This window comes from Microtus ochrogaster, chromosome 10 (genome assembly GCF_000317375.1).
Source record: "Microtus ochrogaster isolate Prairie Vole_2 chromosome 10, MicOch1.0, whole genome shotgun sequence".
NCBI classification, from domain to species: Eukaryota; Metazoa; Chordata; class Mammalia; order Rodentia; family Cricetidae; genus Microtus; species Microtus ochrogaster.
The window spans coordinates 7,351,891-7,364,274 of record NC_022016.1 but is presented as its reverse complement, the minus strand read 5'-3'; the positions used below and the strand labels follow the sequence as shown (position 1 = coordinate 7,364,274).

Genomic DNA, 12,384 nt, shown 5'->3' with positions numbered 1-12,384 from the left:
GGCTCTGTGGGCTCCGTGGGCTCTGTGGCTCTCTTATTGGGCAGTCTTGTTTCCTCCACTTCCATCCTCAGTTTTTCCATCTGTGGACTGGGAGGGTTGAGAGGTCACCCAGAAGGCTCTCTGAACCTTGGCAGATTGCATGGATTCCAGAAGTCTCCAGAGACCCTTACAACCCATTCTCATGAGTCCCACAGTACCCCCTCCCTTTCCAGCTGTGTGGGAGTCACTGCTGACTGGTTTGGGCCTAGGCTGCGTTTGGCTACCTGCAGAAACCAGTCTACAAATGAGACAGCAGGTGGCCAGAATGCCAAGGCGGAAATGCAGTCCCAGAGCCAGGGGAGTCTGTGAGAGCCGGGTCTGGGCCAGCAGGCCTCTGCGCCAGGCTCTGCTTGGAATCTGAGATGCTCAGTGGAAGGGGACTGCTCAGGCCATCCCAGTGCCCAGACTGCTCTAAGCTGGCCTCCCTCGTGTGTCATCTATGGCTGTCCCCAAGGCCAAGCTGGAAAGTACCAACAACTCCTCCTGCCAGTCTCATTTCCCCGAAGGTCACATCTGTATCCTGAGCCTCTCTTCCTGGTTAAGCCGAGCCGAGCCAGACTCCATCTGCCCCTCCCACAGATGCTCTGAGCCCCGTGTGCAGCTGTCAGCATCCCCCCTAAACTATTGCAAGGCAGCACTGTGCCTTCCCAAGTCTACGCCTAGCCCCTTCCCTCCCTATATGACCTACCAACAGTCACAGCTAGGCCACCAGACATGCCTGGCAGCCCCTCAGAGACAAGCTTGTGATGGACAGTGCCTGGCCCCGCGGCCACTGCCGGAGTCGTAGTCCGTTCTCTGCCCTAGAGGTGCCCAGACAGCTCGGTGCTGCCCAGGGCCCAAGGGAAGGGTGGTGAAGAGGCAGGACAAGCTGGGGTACACCATCAAAGGGTACACCCATGATTTGTTGCAGAACTACTGCTTGTAAAGAATGCAAAATGCCTGTGCCTTGGGCTCTTGAAACCTGTACAAGGGATCCCTTCGTATGGCAGATTTTTACAGCCCCTTCCTTCAGTCTCGGGGAGTCCTTGCTACAACTTTCTAACTCCCAGAGCTCCTCCCTCGGACACCCATTTTCCAGGACTTGGTGCCAGCTAATTTGGGGTTAAGTGGCTTGACTTAGCTCTGCCTCAGTTTCCTCATCTGTATTAATACCAGAAGAGGACCCCCAGGTGACAGCTCTGGTGCTGAAGGCATGGAGGGTAACTCACTGGCCCTCTGGTCTGCTCTCCGGTCCCCAGTCCTCAAGTGATCTGAGCTGTAGACCTTCTGATGACCGGTTTTTGATGTTCTCTCTCTCTTCTTCCTACCCCCTGACCCAGGGGGACAAAGGTGACCCAGGGCCTGATGGTGAACGTGGCGAGAAGGGCCAGGAGGGGTTGAAAGGAGAAGATGGGCCCCCAGGGGCCCCAGGCATCACTGGCATCCGGGTGAGTGCAGCTGCTAGCATCATGGGGCTCTGGTGAGGGACGCTCATTCCTGGCCAGGCCTCCTGAGAAGTCGCCTAGTCTGTCCCTCCCCTGCACAGCCTTCCTGTGCCCTCCCAGTTCCCCGTGTCCCTGCAGCTCCTCCCCATCCAGCCCCTGGACTGGACTTTGCTGCCTCTGGGCCTTTGTGCCTGCTCATCTGTGGAGCACACGCCCCCTTCGTTGCTTTCCTTGTGTCCCTGTGTGCCTTCAGCCATTCTCACAATCTCTAGCCTTGAAAGTCATGCCTGACCCTTCTGTGACAGTCGGGGGGACACAGGGTTGAGTGAGAAGACAGAAACTCTACCCCTCACCTGGGTTAAACTTGGTTCAGTTTTGACCACGGATGCCATGAGTACCTTCCCTGAGCCCGGATCCCTGGCAGAGAACAGAAACCGTTCTCAGTGATTTCAGACAGCATGCTTTGTGCTTTCCAGATTATTCTTTAGATAGCAGCCCTGATGGCTGGGAGACTCAGAGAAATAAAGGAACCTGGCTCAGGCCACACAGTGAGAAACAGCAGGGTCAGGATTTCAACCTCTGTGTGTCCAGCATGTCCCTCTGCTGTGGCCTCACTGGAATTCAGAGCCTGAGCAGGCTGTGGGGACAAGGATGGATGGGAGGTAGGGTGTTCAGGTATTTGTCTGATGTCCAAGGCTGAGGGTGGAACAAGACTCTGTGGCCAACTCAGTGTCTGCCAGGCCCCTGGAACCCGGCCACCTTGTAACAAGCCACCAGTGTCAGGCCTGCAGGTGTCTGCTGTGAGCCAGTCTTGGCCTTAGCCCAACTCCACTCTCTGGATGCTTCCGTCCCCCCCCCCCCCCCCCCCCCCGCCGCCTTGCCTGCCCACCAATGACAGATTCTTGCTGTTACCTGGGCTTAGCAGGCATTTCTTCTGGCCTGCTCCGATGGCTTCTCAGACATCGAAGTTACCAGTCTGGGAGGGATCCAGACTAGTCAGCAACATGCTAGCCACTAGCCGTGGGAAAGTATTTGTTACCTAAAAATAGAGCCAAAGTGCTAATCGCCCTGCCCTCCGAAGCAAGGCGATGAAGTCACCGCTCAGCCCAAGAATGCAGGCGGGCTGCCTGTCAGACTTCAGACTTGCCTGCTGTGCTCACCTCAGCCCTGAGAATGTGGGTGCGAAGGGCTCCAGCAGGAAGGGGCGGGCGGCCCTCACCTCACTAATCCTCTGTGTCATCCTACTTGCCCCTGACCCTCTCTGGCCTCAGTCTTGCTATGTTGAAAATTTGGAAAGAATGGGTGCCAAGGTTATTTTGAGTTCCAAGTCCCAAGGCCATTCTCTCAGTGTGTGTGTGGTTCTGCTGTGGGGGCGGAGCAGCTGACCTAGACAAATCCTTAGGACTTGAGTTCAGATGTCAACCCTGGGGTCTCCAGTGCATCAGACAAGCTGCTGCCCACCTCTCAACCTTGGTTTTCTCAGCCGTGAAGAGAAAATGAGGAGCTGGGGAGATGGTTTAGCAGAGTTTGAATTCTCCACAGACACCTGAGCTGGAGTTTTCAGCGTCCTTGTGAACAGTTGGGCACGGCTGAGTGGGCTGGTGACCGCAGCACTATGGGATCTTGATCCGGGGAGCATGATGGCCAGTTGGCATAGCCCAAACACGAGACACCTTGTCTCCAGACATTACAGTCATGAGCAATAGAGGAAGACACACGGTGTCCTCTGACCTCCACCTGTGAACACACAGATACGTGGCGTACATACTCAGATACACACACTGTATACATACATGTGCTAGAGAGTGGGGAGAAGAAACGTTAAATAAGAAAAGCCTTTACAGTCAGATAACGGTGGCGCACACCTTTAATCCCAGCACTCCTGTCAGAGGCAGGTGGATCTCTGTGAGTTCGAGGCCAGCCTGGTCTACAAGAGCTAGTTCCAGGTAGGACTGTTACACAGAGAAACCCTGTCTCCACTCCTCCCCACAAGCCTTTACAAAAATGCACAGAAATAGGAAAGTTTGGAGGAAAAAATACATAGAAGCTGCTGGTAATGACTGTGGTTGGTCACGTGGCTGTGGTGGCCGTGGTGGCAGGGTCCCTCACAGTTCTCATATGCCAGGGTGTTTCTGGCCTACATGCACATGGGGCTGTGGACGCTAACTCTGTGTTTGGGTTTCTTTGGCATGGTGACTTCTGGAGGAATGTTTTCCACTCTGTGGATGCAGACAGCTACTGACTTGAAAATAGCATTTTATCAGCCTCCAGAGCCTCTCTAGAAGCGTGTCCATGATCACACGCTATGTGACGATGTGCAGCCTTGAGGGAGTGCACCAGTGATCACATAAAACTGTATGGACCTTGGTGCTACCTTAGTTTTTGTGATGCACAGACAATGGCCCAACTGCCTAGAAATACATTTCTTAGCCGTGTCCCCAACAATAGGTGATTTCTGCCGATCTGTGATAGGACACAGCAGTGGCCTCCGGATACTCTATAATCTCAGAGTTCCACCACAGGGTGCTTGCAACCGGAGGGACCCCTTTAAACAGGGCTCCCCTGCCCCCACAGAGGCTTGGTCCCATCCCCCGTCACTGAACCAGTTCTGAGATTCATACTAAGGCAGGCCAGAGTGCCTAAAAAGCTGTGGAGAAGAAGGTCCCAGGGATGAGCTTTTATCATTGGCACGGCAGCATTGGCCAGCTGGCACTGTGCGATCCACATAGGAGAGCCACACAGGAAACTTAAAGTCCTCCAGTAAGAAATGAAGGCCTGGGTGAGTGGAAGTAGCATTTCTTCAGTTTCTTCAGCGCAGCAGATGGGAAACAGTCTTGAAACATAGTATCAATATTTAGAAAGTATTAATGGGGCCCAGAAGATGGCTTGGCAGGTAAAGGTGCCTGCTGCCAAGCCTGACACCTGAGCTCAATCCCTGGGACCCACAAGCTGAAAGGAGAAAACTGACCACGACAGGCTGTCCTCGGACCTCACGCATGCCCTGTGGCTCGTGCTCCCTGCCACACACAAAAGATAAATAAATGGTAATGGAAGAAAACTTTAAAAATAGGACCGTTTTTCTCTTCTCTGTACTAAGCTTTGCAGACTCAGGCACAGATAGCCCAGCTCAGATGTGAGTTTCTCTGGGGACACTTGACCCGTGCCTCGACTTCAGCAGATCTGCAGCTGAGAACGCACATTTGACCTACAGAGGGAATGGCCTGGGCCCCTGGGAGGGGAGGATGTCTGGTCCCAGCATGATACCCACTGTGAGGAGACCCCCAGGGAGTCTACAGAGTGACTGGGGTGTATCAGGGCCAGCTGTGCACCAGTGGGACCTAGACAGAGCTCAGGACAGCTAGCTGGTCCCCTGCTTCACATATAACTGGGTCAGTGGTGGGGGCAGCAGAAGTCCCCGCCATACTCCACACACCTGCTGTGGTTGACAGTAACGAACGTGCCCTGTCACTGAGCTGAACCCTTAAACTCTGGGAGGACATCTAAAATGACATGACCATGACAGACAGGTGCCACTCAGGAAACTAGGTTATTCTCAAGGCCACGTAGGAACTGGGTGGCGTGGGTTTGGAGCCAGGCCTTGGGCACCCAATCAGGAAACTTCTTGGAGCTTCCCTTCTTCCCTCAGGCCTCATCTTTCTACTTGCTTCTGTGTCCTCTCAGGGTCCTGAAGGGAAGCCCGGCAAACAGGGTGAGAAGGGCCCGACGGGAGCTAAGGTAGGCCCCTGTCTTCGACGGTCACGTCCCTCCCCACCCACCTTCCAGGGCCAGCAGCCAAAGGCATCTTCTTGTTCTTTCTCTCCTCAGGGAGCCAAGGGCTACCAAGGACAGCTGGGGGAGATGGGCATCCCTGGAGAGCCTGGGCCTCCTGGCACCCCAGGTCCTAAAGGGTCCCGGGGCACCCTAGGACCAATGGTGAGGAGCTGGGCTTGGGGAGGGAACAAGAACAGGGAGGGGCTCCTGCTTCCCCGCAATAATCACCCACCCCACTGCTCTGAAACCCCAGCTTTCCTGTCTCAGCCACCCATCCCTGCCCCAGGTCCCTTTGAGAACAGCCCAAAGCTACAGCCCCTGGATACACACAGGCATGGCAGGCAAAATGTATCTTGCAAACTGCAGGAGGCATTGAGTCCCTGGTGCTTTCGGGCGACCCTAGTTGAAAAAGGCACTCTACTGAGGGGTGGGGAAGGAGTCAGGTCTCTGGTACAGGGTGAGGTGCTGAAGGTCCTTGAACGGCTGGAACAGAGTCTCCTGGTAGACTTTCCTGAAGCAGGAGAAGACTCCAACATGGGGCAGGGGAGGCTTGTGGCATCTTTCACAGATGGAGCAGTAACCTTTTACATGGTGTAAAAGCTTTCATGGTGGTGGTTTCCTGCCACCCATGTGACATCATGGGTAAAAGCTGAGGGGATATGCAGTAACACCCATTAGCTTTACCCTGGAATCCAGACCCAGATAATGTGAGCAGGGGGCTGGAGGCAGCAGAGTAAGCAGAGGCACCTCAATAGTTCTCATTAGCTGGGAGTGAGCTCAAGTGGCTATAAAGGTTCTGGAAAATGCCACCTGCATCTTCATAAACCATAGGAGCAGAGAGAAGGAAGGGCAAGGAGGCCCAGGGAAAGGCCCGCTTGCCTTCTTGTCTTCCACCTTGTCCTCCTTGGTCCATGACATCGCTGTATATGCTGAGCCGAGTATCTGTGCTAGGGGAGGGAGTCACCACCATGTGCCCGCTGCGAGAGCCATGCTGCATACCAACAAGGCTCTACTCCTCTCTAGGGTGCTCCAGGACGGATGGGAGCCCAAGGAGAGCCAGGATTGGCTGGTTATAATGTAAGTGACATCTATGTAGAAGAATCACCTTCCCACCAGAGAGGAGGAGATCCAGGTCTTGTAGCCGGAGGGGACTCCTGGCTATGGTAGAGTAGGGTGGAGGTGAGGGCAGAAGGGTGCCAGTACCACCCCAGGTCCCGAGTGCTTCCCGCAGAGAGTGGGTGCTCCGTGCATAGTCCAGCTTCCTCTGTCCCCTAAAGAGGAACCACTGTGTGCCCTGATCCTGCATACACATTCAGGAGATGAGGCCTCAGAGAGGACATGGGGGCTCACGTGTGCAGGCCTGGCCTGGCAGCTTGATGGTTTTGGCCAGCCTGGAGACACAGCAGGAAAAGAACGGACAAGAACAGGGGGTGAGGACTAGCGAGGGAATGCCCAGACAACCCAGAGCTGTCTGCAGCTGCCAGGTGGCCTCTTTCCCTCCCTTTGAGTGGGCCTGCTACTCAGGACACGGGATTGGAAGTGTGTCATCTGGAGGTGCGGGCAGACGGTGGGATCCTGTTATACTGCCCCTATTGCCTTTAGTCTCTCCTGCATCCTCAAACCCCTCAGTTCTCTCCTTGTGTTTGCCTGCAGGGACACAAAGGCGCCAGGGGACCTCTCGGGCCTCCCGGGCCCAAAGGTGAGAAGGTAGGTGTTGTGTCTATGAGTAGTAACTGGAGACAAGACCAGCTCTGGGGCTTGGGGGCCGGGATCGCATGGAGTGGGACATAGCAACCCTTCACTCGTGGCCTCAGGGTCGCCTGGCAGAAATGAACAAGGTGTCCCCACAGAGCGTCATGCTTGCGAACAGGAGCATTGAACCTGCACACGGGAGCTCACTCAGCATGAGCAAGGATGGACACTGAGAGAGGAGAAGGCTCGGGGGGGAGGGCGAGGGCCCCAGGGATGTGTGCCCTCCCATGGGGCTCTGGAAATGAGAGAAACGGCCAGAGGAAAATCTCTGCTGGCCATGAACACTGGAGCACTTGAGGGTCCAAAGGTGTAAGGAATGGCCCCCGGATCCTGTCTCCAATGGGACCCAGTGGACCTGGAGCCAGAACTCTGGGATCCCCTGTTCTCCACTCTCCCCTCCTTCCCCTCCTAGCTGGAAGGCTTCCTAGCAGGCTGTGTCTTTGCCTCCTTGTCCCTGGCCTCTCCAGCCTTGTTTCTTTTGCCGACGCAGCTCCTATCTAAGTCCTGCTGTGGTGAGTCACGGCTAACTTGGCACACTGTCCTTGGCCCCTTCTCCTGGCTAGCTGAGTGCAGATCTGCAGGCAGGCCCCGGATGGACCCTGAGAGGCTGGAGGGAGCACACTCAGGCCCTCTGCTCTCCTCAGCCATCACAAGGCTGCCATGAAACCCTGGGGCCAAGCAGGAACTGAGCCCCCGGCGCCACCACTCAGAGTCATTGCATAGAATGTATCGCCATGCTGTAGATGGCTGTGACGTCTCCAGGTGACACAATACTGTGGGAGGGTTGTGTGTACAGCTCATTGTTGATGGGAATGGCCACAGTGAACAGCCAAGCACAGACAGGCCAATGCTGGCAAGGGAAGTAGGTTGCAAGGGAGATTCACAGGAGCTCGGCTCTTTCCCTGCGATTTCCCCAGAATTCTCCAGCCATTGCTGTACAGAACAGGCAGAGAAATCCAGTCTCTTGGAGCATAGGGGTCTGCTTCTAAGCAATGGGAGGGGGTGCTGCTGAGCCCTAGCCAGCACCAGAAGCAGAGTATGAACCGGTCTACACTTGCAGACACTGTCCTTGTCCCCGTGTAGTCCACTGATGCTGTAATGCTCTGATCGGGGTCTCACACTGCAGCCAGGCTGGTGGCACCGTATGTCTTGGCCCTTCATTGCCGATTGGCCTTGCTAACATGGCTTTTTCCTGGGCCTCGTTTTCCTAGTCTGCAAAGTGGGGGTGAGGGAACTATCCCGGGGTTGATGTAGAATCTCTAAGACAATATATGACATGAACTGACACATGCCAGACAAAAGACTATCTGGTAAGCCCTAGTATTCCCTGGAGAGTTCTGGTTTCCTGACACCATTCACAGCTGGATCAAGAGCACAGGCAGGAACAGAGGGGGTTCTTCCTTCTAGCCCACCTCTCTGGGGATGGTTTGTTCTAGGCACCAGGCTGGATCTCACTTGCCTTTAACTGCTGCCTGTAGGAGCCACAGGACCCATCTGAGGGTAGGGCACCAACATTCAGACTGGCCAGGGCTGCATCCTAGTTCTGACCACTTCCCTCTTTCTGCCCCTAATGCTTCCTTCCAATTCTGTGGGCAATGGGGCCTCAGGGTGCCCTGTCCAGAGTACAGAAGGGATTTCCAGGAGAGGAGACAACTGTACAACTGCATTTCAACCATCTCTGTGGCTGCCAAGAGCCCATGCCCCAGCTGAACCGGGCCTCAGATGGCCTGCTCCTCTTTCAGCCTGTCCTAGGCATCCCTGTGGCTTGCAGACACTGTCACCACTATTACCTACAATGGCAATCTTGATCGCTGGTCTCCTAGTCTGCCTACCTGCGGAGGTTGGCTCCAACCCTGAAGAAGGTAACTGCCAGAGTGCTCCTGGCCTAATGCTGCTTCTGTGGTGTCCACAGGGGGAGCAGGGCGAGGATGGCAAGGCTGAGGGCCCCCCCGGGCTACCTGGGGTTCAGGTAAGTTCCCTTTCTGTTCCTCTGAACTTCTCAGTGTAATCAGGCACAGGCTGCTGAGAGCCCTCAGAAGATGGGGCTCATGTTTATCCATTGTCTTCATCATTCAGGGTCCCATGGGTGACCGAGGAGACCGTGGGGAGCCAGGCGACCCTGGATACCCTGTAAGTATCACAGCTCTACCTTTGGAGGGCGTGGAGATGGTGGTACAGGGGAGGCAGTCTGCACTGGACACAGGCTCTGCCCCTACCGCATCCATCCACTGGTATAAGGGCAGAGAGCATCCCTTTATGAGGCCAGGTTAATACCATAAAGGGAAGCCCTGACGTCTGCTGGGGGAACAGGAGGGTGAGGTCAGGAACATTAACCATCCACGCAGCCAGCAGATTGGCTGAGTTTCCTTCCAGCAGGACCTGGGGGCGAGGGGTAGGGGGCTGGCTCAGGTTCCCCACTTGTCTTTTGTAACAGCCTTCCTAACAGAAGCAGCTGCTGCTTCTTCCTCCATTCCAGCTGCTCTATTGCTCTTCCACCTACGGAGCAGCTAAGAAGCTAGAGCTCAGTGTCAGAGACGTGGCAGGAAGAGCAGCGGTTCCCTGGCCACTTCAGAAGGCCCTCACCTGTCTCTCCTTGGCTTTCAGGGTCAAGAGGGAGTTCAAGGGCTCCGTGGAAAGCCGGGTCAGCAGGGGCAACCTGTGAGTCTCGTATCTTCTTGCTATAAGCATCAGAAATGACAGAACAGAGCCTTTAAAACTTAAAGGGATTGGCCCTGTAGGGGGACATGGGGAGGCAGCCCATGTTGTATTTTATGCCCTAACCCTGGGGCTCCTGAAGAGCCTGCACCCCAAACCCCTCCCCACCCATCCCCCTCCAGGCCTGGGGCCGCCTTGTGTCATCTCACCTTGGTTTGCAGGGCCATCCAGGACCCCGGGGGCAGCCGGGACCTAAAGGATCAAAAGGCGAAGAGGTGAGAGGGTTTTGGGGGTTCAGTGGGAGGCTGAGTCCTGGAGTCATGGCATGGGTTGCTCTAGAGCCACACAGTCAGCAAACAGGCCTGGGAGATACCATGTGCACAGGCCCTGCAGCCGTCTGCACGGGCTGAAGGATCAGTGCCTGGGTAGAAGTTAATGTAGCCAGGAACTCAGCTCACATCTCTGTGGGGCTGCAATGGAGGAGTAGGGACAGGAAGGAGTTAGTGGGGGAATAAGGTGGAGGGAGGTAGAAAAGCAGAGGAACAACATGGTCACAGAAGACTCCTTGCTGTGTGTCCCTGACTCCTGTTGTCCCCTCCTCTAGGCCTGATAAAGACCTTCCTCACAGTGTCCCCTGGGGCCACACACATTTAGGAAGTTCACACTCAGGCCCCGCTGGCTCAGCTGGCACAAATGTAACACCTATGAATGGTCCTGGCAGCAAGGGAGCCAGAGAAGGAAGTTGGGGTGGCCCAGAGCAGCAGGGATAGCCCTGGGTGACTCGAGGTGGCCTCAGCCCTGAGTTTCCAGGCATGAGGCTCTCTGGTAGATCACACTGATCACAGGACCTATGATCCTCCTCTTGGTGCCCCTTGCTAAACGTCTGTCTCTTGTTTCTGTCTTCTCAGGGCCCAAAGGGAAAGCCTGGCAAGGCTGGGGCATCAGGTCGGAGGGGACCTCAGGTGAGTGGCATAGCTCCTCTGTCACCACCAGTTCCTGTGTCCTCCGGAGAAGGCTTGACCAGGCTCTTCTGTGCCTCCAGGGACTGCAAGGGCTGCCAGGGCCCCGGGGTGTGGTAGGAAGACAAGGCCCTGAGGGCATTGCTGGAGCTGATGGGATTCCTGGCAAGGATGGCCAGCCGGGATATCAGGTAAGTAGGACATTGGGTCAAAAACACAGGCTGCACACCTCTCATGGGCCTGAAGAGTCCGTTAGAAAACTGGGTGGCATCTAGGTAGGTTGTCTTTCATCTGTTGGGGTTCTTATCACTCCTCTCCTTGATGCTAGTCCCTGGTCAGTGAACCATATTGTCCTACCCCTAGCAAGTATGACCTCCTTCATCCAACTCACTGGGTCCCAGTCAGCAAGCACCCTCCTACCTGCTTTCTTTACAGGGAGAGCAGGGAGATGACGGGGCCACTGGCCCCATGGGCCCTGCTGGGAGAAGAGGAAACCCAGGTGTGGCTGGCTTGCCTGGAGCACAGGGGCCTCCAGGATTCAAGGTCAGCTCTTATTAATCTTCCTTTCTACCCTAATCCTGACTGTAATGATACTGGTTCCTTCAGCATCCATGTCCTAAGGACCATGTGAACGTGGAACCTTTGTTGTGGTCTTTTCTTGGGGATCCCTGTCCTCATCTTGACCCATGTTTAAAGGATAGTTTGTCCAAGTGGCTAGCAATACTGCCCCCTGCTGAACCGTACAAACCTTCCACAATAGTTGAGTCGTCCACAGGCGCCCTCTGGTGGGCCTTTGTGAGACAACCGGTTGCTTACCACTGGGATTCTCTGTAGCCTCATAAGAAAAGGTCCTTGGCCTGCTTCTGTGTCTGACTTAGGGCCGCACCCCAGAGGTAATATATAATGAAGGACCCAGACATGGTGTTTGTCTTCTCTAAGTTCTTGGTCTAGTTGGGGAAAGGTTAGGACCCTCTGTATTTGACCAGGGAAGTGGGGTGAGAGACAAGTTTGGAGATGAAGCCTGCATGTCTTGTTGGGGAGGAACAGTGAAGAGGGAGCCTTGATGGGCAGCAGAGAGAAAGGCAAAGCCATGGGAGAGGCGTCTGCCGAGGGTGAGAGTGTCCCACCGATCCTCATGGCTCCCTCTACCGCTGCCATCCTGGAACCTCATGAAATCACTGCCCTCCTGCTCCACACCATCCCCACTGCTCTTGCCACCATGTGTCCTCTTGACTGGTCATGTTGATGTGCTTCTTTAAGGGTGAAAATGGATTACCTGGGCAACTGGGTCCTCCTGGAAAGCGAGGGACAGAAGGTGGAACAGGGCTTCCTGGGAACCAGGGGGAGCCGGGATCCAAAGGCCAGCCGGTAAGTAAGTTCCAGGGCATATACATGACCACACTCCCACATGCTTAAAGTCACGAGTACACACCCGTGCACATGCACACACGCGCGCGCGCGCACACACACACACACACGCACACATGCTCTAAAGGCGTATCCACTCACACACACACATGCACACACACAAACACACACACAGACATGCTCTAAAGGCATATCCACTCATATACACACAAACACACACACACACGCTCACACACACATATACACACTCACAAACACACACACACACGGAGACATGCTCAAAAGGCGTATCCACTCATATACACACAAACACACACACACGCACACACGCTCACACACACACATACACACTCACAAACACACACACACAGACATGCTCAAAAGGCGTATCCACTCACATACACACACACACACAC

The 12,384-nt window shown here is 55.1% G+C and overlaps 1 protein-coding gene across 2 annotated transcripts in view; it reads left to right on the top strand.

Moving 5' to 3' along the window:
• The window catches only part of Col27a1 (collagen type XXVII alpha 1 chain), a 118,580-nt gene that overhangs the window by 93,912 nt on the left and 12,284 nt on the right, over positions 1-12,384 (top strand). For both annotated transcript variants that reach the window (XM_026782238.1, XM_013348212.2), the window contains exons 37-49: positions 1,359-1,466; positions 5,145-5,198; positions 5,289-5,396; positions 6,258-6,311; positions 6,888-6,941; positions 8,899-8,955; positions 9,063-9,116; positions 9,591-9,644; positions 9,863-9,916; positions 10,550-10,603; positions 10,684-10,791; positions 11,036-11,143; positions 11,861-11,968. In XM_026782238.1, the coding sequence (XP_026638039.1) occupies positions 1,359-1,466; positions 5,145-5,198; positions 5,289-5,396; positions 6,258-6,311; positions 6,888-6,941; positions 8,899-8,955; positions 9,063-9,116; positions 9,591-9,644; positions 9,863-9,916; positions 10,550-10,603; positions 10,684-10,791; positions 11,036-11,143; positions 11,861-11,968 (975 nt within the window). The remainder of the gene's footprint in view (positions 1-1,358; positions 1,467-5,144; positions 5,199-5,288; positions 5,397-6,257; positions 6,312-6,887; positions 6,942-8,898; positions 8,956-9,062; positions 9,117-9,590; positions 9,645-9,862; positions 9,917-10,549; positions 10,604-10,683; positions 10,792-11,035; positions 11,144-11,860; positions 11,969-12,384) is intronic.